General features: G+C 34.7%; 1 protein-coding gene across 1 annotated transcript in view; it reads right to left on the bottom strand.

The window, feature by feature from the left end:
- The window catches only part of LOC109352343 (RAB6A-GEF complex partner protein 1-like), a 9,955-nt gene extending 4,778 nt beyond the window's left edge, over nucleotides 1-5,177 (bottom strand). The window contains exons 1-9 of the mRNA XM_019594294.1: nucleotides 4,836-5,177; nucleotides 4,091-4,198; nucleotides 3,305-3,453; nucleotides 2,601-2,682; nucleotides 2,026-2,441; nucleotides 1,165-1,597; nucleotides 855-1,078; nucleotides 386-581; nucleotides 149-294 (exon numbers count right to left, since the gene is read on the bottom strand). Of these exons, the coding sequence (XP_019449839.1) occupies nucleotides 149-294; nucleotides 386-581; nucleotides 855-1,078; nucleotides 1,165-1,597; nucleotides 2,026-2,441; nucleotides 2,601-2,682; nucleotides 3,305-3,453; nucleotides 4,091-4,198; nucleotides 4,836-4,982 (1,901 nt within the window). The 5' untranslated portion in view covers nucleotides 4,983-5,177. The remainder of the gene's footprint in view (nucleotides 1-148; nucleotides 295-385; nucleotides 582-854; nucleotides 1,079-1,164; nucleotides 1,598-2,025; nucleotides 2,442-2,600; nucleotides 2,683-3,304; nucleotides 3,454-4,090; nucleotides 4,199-4,835) is intronic.

Genomic DNA, 6,957 nt, shown 5'->3' with positions numbered 1-6,957 from the left:
CAATATCCTACCTGCATTTGTCTTGAAACAAACACTGGAAGGGAAATCAAATTTGCATTCTGACTTTACAGATAGTGATATTTTACCAAGGACCATCAATTAAAGGAGGAAATGAATTGAAGAGAGTGTAGATTGTTTACAAGGATACCTTGCTGGCTCTCTTGAAAGTGAATCTGATGAGGGTGAACTGTAATTGTTTGAAATAGATTTTCTTGGAAATTGATCAGGAATGAATCGCATTGCTGCAGGATGGCTCTTTGCAGTCATAATTGAAAGTTCTCGGACTGCAGAAAGCTGTTTGTCATGTTATCACTTTAAAATGTAGAACAAACAAGGTTCCATTGAAGAAATTCCAAAACAAAAAAAAAAACAATAATCAGCATACCTGCAAATCTGGATTTCCTGAAGGTGTTAATTCACCGAATAATTTCAGATGGAATATGTGAACATCAAATGGCATATACGTAACCAGTATATAATCTTGGTATACATCCATCACCATTGGTTTAGCAAGCAATGGTTTTCGACAGAGCAATGAGCTTTGATCAAGGTGATACCTTGGGTAAAAGAGCAACTCATACCTGAGAAAAATAAGGTGACGTAAGAGACAATTGTATCTAGAACAAAATGGTTACTTATGCTGCACACTGCATTAAAATGTTACTGAAACCATAGTTTTGATGAGATCTAGACTTTTAATAGCATATTAAGTGGAAAGCCTTAACAGCCTTTAGAGTCAGGCTTTTCCAGGCAAGTACCCTTCTATATGCACCAATTGGCTGAGACAGTCCACAAACACTAAAACTTGAAAAAACCAACCACATGAAACATGTACGTAAATAATAGCATCTCACGTGTCAGAAGAATCAACATAGTTGCAGACGATGACAATCTTCCCCAGCCATAACAACCCTTTACACTGAATCTTTTGTTCCTGAGTAACATCTCCGAATACTCTCCATTTTTTCAATCGAATATCATACAATATCAAACCATGCAGACCAGCAACAGCTAAGTACATCCCATCTTTGCTAGCCGCGACATGTTGAACAGGCCAGTTTTGGGAAATATAAGAAACCTGCACAAATTTTTAAACTTTATAAGGGATGTTCATTCAGTGAATAATGAAGATTATGTTCAATGTTTGACAATCAAATACATAACTGGAAGATTAAGATGTAGCATTTTAAGTTCATCACTCTCTTCCGACTGCACAATGAGCAATCGGTCTTCCCCATAAATTACTTGCCGGATGTATGTAGTTCCTGAAACACCTCTGCTAAGACAGCATTTTCCAAAAGAGAATGAAAGAATTCTATCTGAAGATCCCTCCTCAATAGCATAAAGTCTATAACCATATTCATCCCACTGCATCAGTGAGGTACCACCCATCAATGGTTCATACTTACAATCATGGTTTGGCTTAACAATTGGAGAAGATGCAGAACTTAAACCTATTTGTCGGATTGTTGACATCAGGCGACACCCAGAAACAGACCAAACGGTAAGCCCCCTTAACTTCCACCCAACCGCAAAAGAAGAGTTATCAGGTGTCCAAGCAATGCAACTAACAGGGCCAGTGTCATCCATTGAGTACCTGCAAAATAGTCACATCCAATGTATTCAAGACAGATCCAAAGTCCATATCAATAGAATTGGACAGAAGTCCCAACATACTGAAAAGATAAAGAAAAATATCATTATAGCCCTAGTGTGACACATTGACATTGCAAGTACTTGTTAGACAGGAAAGGAATAAAATTTTAGTAGGATGAAGTGCCTAGAATAACATAGAGCATGCTGATCTTTTCCAAGTAGGTTACTACTGATGATATGCTTCAAAGGCATAAATAAATACATAAAACAAGGAGCAATAGACAGAGGACCACAATATGACACAAGACATTAAAGTAAAGTATTTATGCCCAAACTTCTAGAGAACTTGTGTACGAAACTTGTAGATTTAATTCACAAAGTTGCCCAATATGATTTCAGTTTCTTATTTTCATATCAAACCAAACTTACCCCCAATCATACAAAGAGACTGTTCGTATAAGCGTTACTGATTCAGCCAAATCAAATAAGTCAACTGTTCCTCTTCTGCTACCAACAGCAAGAATTTGCTGTTCAACAGCTACTGAAGCACATACAGCATCAACACAAGCCAACCTCTGTTCTGCTTTAATACAGTCAACTTGCTTTAAACCTTTCTTACTAATGGAACATGAGACAAGTTGCCCATTGGAATACAACACAAATAGCAACCTCAATGGAAGGCAAAGTTCCAGTTGGTTAATTTCAAACTTATTAGGAATAATGTGGTTGGGCATAAGAATCTTCGGCTGACTATTAGGAGAAAGACCGTTGTCTAGAGTACGTGGTAATAAAGAATCTTCAATACTAGCAAGAGGATATGGATCAAATTGAAAAGCCCCATAGAACTGTTCAGAAGATCATAAAATGGTAGTAAGTATGTTAGACATCAAAAGTGAAGCATTTCTGTATACCAAGTTGAATACTGTGAATATATCATTTAACATAGAAAGTAAAATAAATTCAGATAATCTACAAAATTGTTGAGTAATTAGTGTTTAAATTACCTCCCCCTTCCAAGACATACTGTATAAAGTTCCATCAGAAAGTCCAAGCAGCATATGTTTGTTATCACTAACAATATTGCTCCTGCCAAAACAGTTGTACAAAGAGAAGTATCAAAACCACACTGCAAATGGCTTCAAATTCAAGCTATAAAATACAAAAAACTAAGCGTAAAAATTTGACACATTTTAGTAAGTAATGAGAAATGACACTGATGAATTTAAAACCATATGCCTTTATCGAATGCCAGCAGGATAAAAAGAAATCATGTATATGCTCAATTGTCACAGTAGCTAACGACTCATAATATTAAAGTTACATATAGTTACTTTGTAAAAGATGGGCACGTGATCAGTAAGATGAGGAGTTTTCTGAAGAAACATTTTTCAGAGCTTATATAATATAATATATCTACTTTTTCTCTGTGCATTTTCTACTTATCTTAAACCATAAAAGTAGGTAGCATGGTACACCCAATTTTAATGATAAAGACATCAATGTATCTTTTATTGTTTCATAAAAGGGAAATACATTTTAATATATTTTATCTATCATAACTACAGTACAGAATAAGTCTTATTCCACCGCAAGGATCCAAGTTCATACTCTTTAATCCACACCGGTAGAAATTATATTCAGTTGCATCAATTCACAATTTCACATACATGAAGAAAGTTATAAAACCAAAACTAGAAAGGACACCTACACAGACAAATTCTTTCCTGCAAAAGGAACTTGCTCACTAAGCAAAAGAGATATAGAAGCCAAGCACAAAGCAGAGGGTTGCTTTCCTCCAATGTATATTCTTTTATCCGAAAACTGGATTTTGAAAATGTGAAGAAAGAAAGAAGATGTCTGCAAGTTAAAAAAATGTGGATGTGTTAGGAACATAAACAGCATACTATCACTTATCAAGTATAAAACAAGATTGACGAACAAAAAAATGAATTCAAAAACAAATTTATACCCAAAAAGTTAAAACGTGGTAATATAAAATAACGCAAGAGTCATCAGTGGTGTGAACAAAATATAATGACATGAAATTGAAGATAGAAATAGAATATCTTAACAATGACAGGACATAAACATGAATAAAGGAACATTGCGGTATAAAAATTTTAGGTAAGAAGTTAATTGTCCTGGATTTGAACATAACAGGCTGATCTTAATAGCGTGATCCCAAAAAACATTTCAACCCAATTTACAATGAGCAAGTTGCATCTTAAATTTCACAACCCAGCCAGCCAATCAACCAAGATGTTAACAATTAGTGCTAGTTCCATTTCATCTACATTCATCCTCCAAAGACTGTAACCCATTTTCAATCATCCGCACCAAAAATCAGGTAAGCAAACAAGTGTGAAAAATTACATGCTAATCAAACACAAGCGTTTGAACAGTTTACTATGCATATTGAAAATGTAAACCAAAGAACTGGATAGCCAAAAATTTGGTTCACTATTATAGACATCAAACATATTAGGAAACTTACAAGAATGGCAATTAATTTGGTATCAGGGCTCCACACAGCTTGCAAGTTTTCTCCTTCCCTCTCCACTGAATCTGAATCTCTCATGTGCTTCCCCAATCTCACTCTATGCTGAATCAACAGAAAATCCATAACACTGTCAAATCTTAAACCCACCCACCAAAATATATAGAGAGAGACACAAAAGCGGGAATTCAAAAATTATATCCCATATTCAACTATCGGCACCAGAAAGCAGTAATCCTAAAAACTAAAAGCAAAAGATAAAAAAATAAAGGGTGGCCAAATGCATGAGCCTATATCAGGTTTGAGGAGAATAAATGTACGCATTGTAGCAACCATTTCCCGAATTGAACTCATGACCTCCAGGTCATGAGCCTTTGTCGGGTTTGGGGGAGAATAAATATGTGCAGTCTCACCTGCGGCTGCTGCAAGCAGACAGCTGAACTCATGGCCTTCAAGTCACTGTAGCAACCATTTCCCTCAATTGAACTCATGACCTCCAGGTCACTATGCAACAACCTTACCCATTGTGCCGAAACACGCCCCGCAAAAAAACAAGTCTCACTACAAATTAAATGTCCGATCCACAGTTTCACGCGCCAGTAATTTTGATTCATTAAAAAAACATAACTTATTCGAAACTTTAACAAAGTAATTTCAAATTATATTAACAAACTAATCCCCAATAACAAACAAAAAGCAACATATAATTAAATTATAGAATTGATCGGAATCCATCATATACCTGAGAAGTGCTCCATAGTTCAAAATGAGTAGGAGAAACAATAAGTAACAAACGATTAACGTTTTTGAGGAACACAACCCTTTGTGAAGAAGGACAAAGTCCTTGTTGAAGAGGAATAACCTGAGGCCAACCATATGCCATATACATCTTGTAATTATTCTTCAGATTTGTTGTAATCAATCTTTTATAGATCTAGAATCTGCAGAGAATAGTGTAAGAAAACGAAGATCAAGAGCATTTGTGTGATTTAACTTTGATCCATGATTTGGATTTGTTGCGATTGGGAAATGGGAAGAGAACCGAGCTCAACTTCTACAACACCCGACACACACTCGAAATTAAAATAAATATTTTGGTTTAGACGATTGACGAAATATGAAATAATAATGGTAGATAAAACTTAATTTTGCTTAACCCTTCCGAAAATAAATTAGTTAACTAGAGAGGATAATATATATGTATTGAAACTTTAAAAATTTATACGTATTCACTTTATTTGTATTACCTTTTATTCATAATGATTAAAAATAAAGTTTGGATAATAAAATGATAGTGTACAAAACTTTTACCAATATATATTTTTTCTTAATTAAATAAATAATAATTACTAGATCTCAATGTCGAGGGTTCGATTCCTATGAGCGATATTTATTGGGAGGGGCAGTCATGAATCTCAAATGAATTAATTCCTTACATAAAAAGGTAAGGGATACCCTTGATAATACCCAAAAAATAAATAATAATTAGGATAGTTTGATTCTTGAACAAAATAAAGTTGCAAAGTAATTTTTAAAGATTTTACTTTAAGACAATTTGATTTTTTATTTTATTTTTCATTTCACTCAATTTTATCCAAATTTTATGAATTAAATTGTCTCGCACAAGAAATTTTAATTTTTTACAATATTTTGAGACTTTTTCTAGAATCACCAAATTATCTTATAAATTTTCAATGACAATTTCGTGAAATTATTTTCTTCAAGAACCAAATTAAAATAATAATGTAGATTTCAAGGTGAAATCGTAGGAAGGAGGTAACTCTAGTTTTGTGGCTAATGTGGAGGGCGAAGATGCGAGAAATAACCATTTTAGAATGCTTGTAATGAATCTCACATTGTTATTGAGTATTTTATATTGGGCATCAAAGATATGTAATGGCTTCCTAACGGGAAGCTAGAATTTACAAGTAATTTGATCCCTTGTGGATAGATATGGCAAAACGAGTCGGGCGCCCCGTTTTGCCCGTGTCCGCAAATACCCACAACAATTTAAGCGAACAGACATACCCGCTTTAGCTTAACAGACAAAATGACATGCCCTGCCCATTTTAAAACAGGCTAACATGCATGTGGGCGGCCGTGACCAATGCCCATTTTGCCATCTATACTTGTGGATCTTTTGTTTCACTTATCTTAATGATTATGATAAGTTTAGTACTAGATGTGCTCTTGGTAGGGAGTATGGGCAATATTTTCACTCGTTTAGGAATTCGAAAAGAACTAATGTTATGGTGATTCAAGAGTCAAGGTGCAATAGAAATAGAGCAAAGTCTATAATTAATAAATTAAGTTTTGAGCATGATGTGAGAGGAAAGAGAATTTGTTATTGGGATCTAGCTGGTATGAAACCAAAATAAGATCATGTTACCTTTATTATTACTCATGAGTAGTTAATCGCATTTAGCTTTGGAGGAATTCCATATGTTAGTTGAGACCATTTATATTCCTTGATTAATGGTGGGAGATTTTATTGGCATTGCCACTAAGAAGAAAAGATATGAGTCTCGTTCCTCGACAGTGCATAGGTAGGATTATGACACATGGCAAAAGAAGATCATGCTAGAAGGAGGAACACTGCCAAAAGAAGAATAAGACAAAGTTTATCGGAGCAAATGGACAAGTGGCAACCAACCACAACTCAAATGAAAGCAACAAAATTCTCCCACTAGATTTTGTGTGAAGGCATCAGAAGCTAGATAATATAATCAGCCAATGAGGGAAAATTAGGTGTTGGTGATGCAGGATTTCCTTTTCCTTATATTGTCTTTTTCTCACCTCCCTTCTATTTTGATATTCTTCCCCCATTACATTCCCTTCTACTCTAAATTTAAGTAACAGTCTTA

Source organism: Lupinus angustifolius, chromosome LG07 (genome assembly GCF_001865875.1).
Source record: "Lupinus angustifolius cultivar Tanjil chromosome LG07, LupAngTanjil_v1.0, whole genome shotgun sequence".
Classification (NCBI taxonomy): Eukaryota; Viridiplantae; Streptophyta; class Magnoliopsida; order Fabales; family Fabaceae; genus Lupinus; species Lupinus angustifolius.
This window is presented reverse-complemented; position numbering and strand designations above follow the sequence as displayed.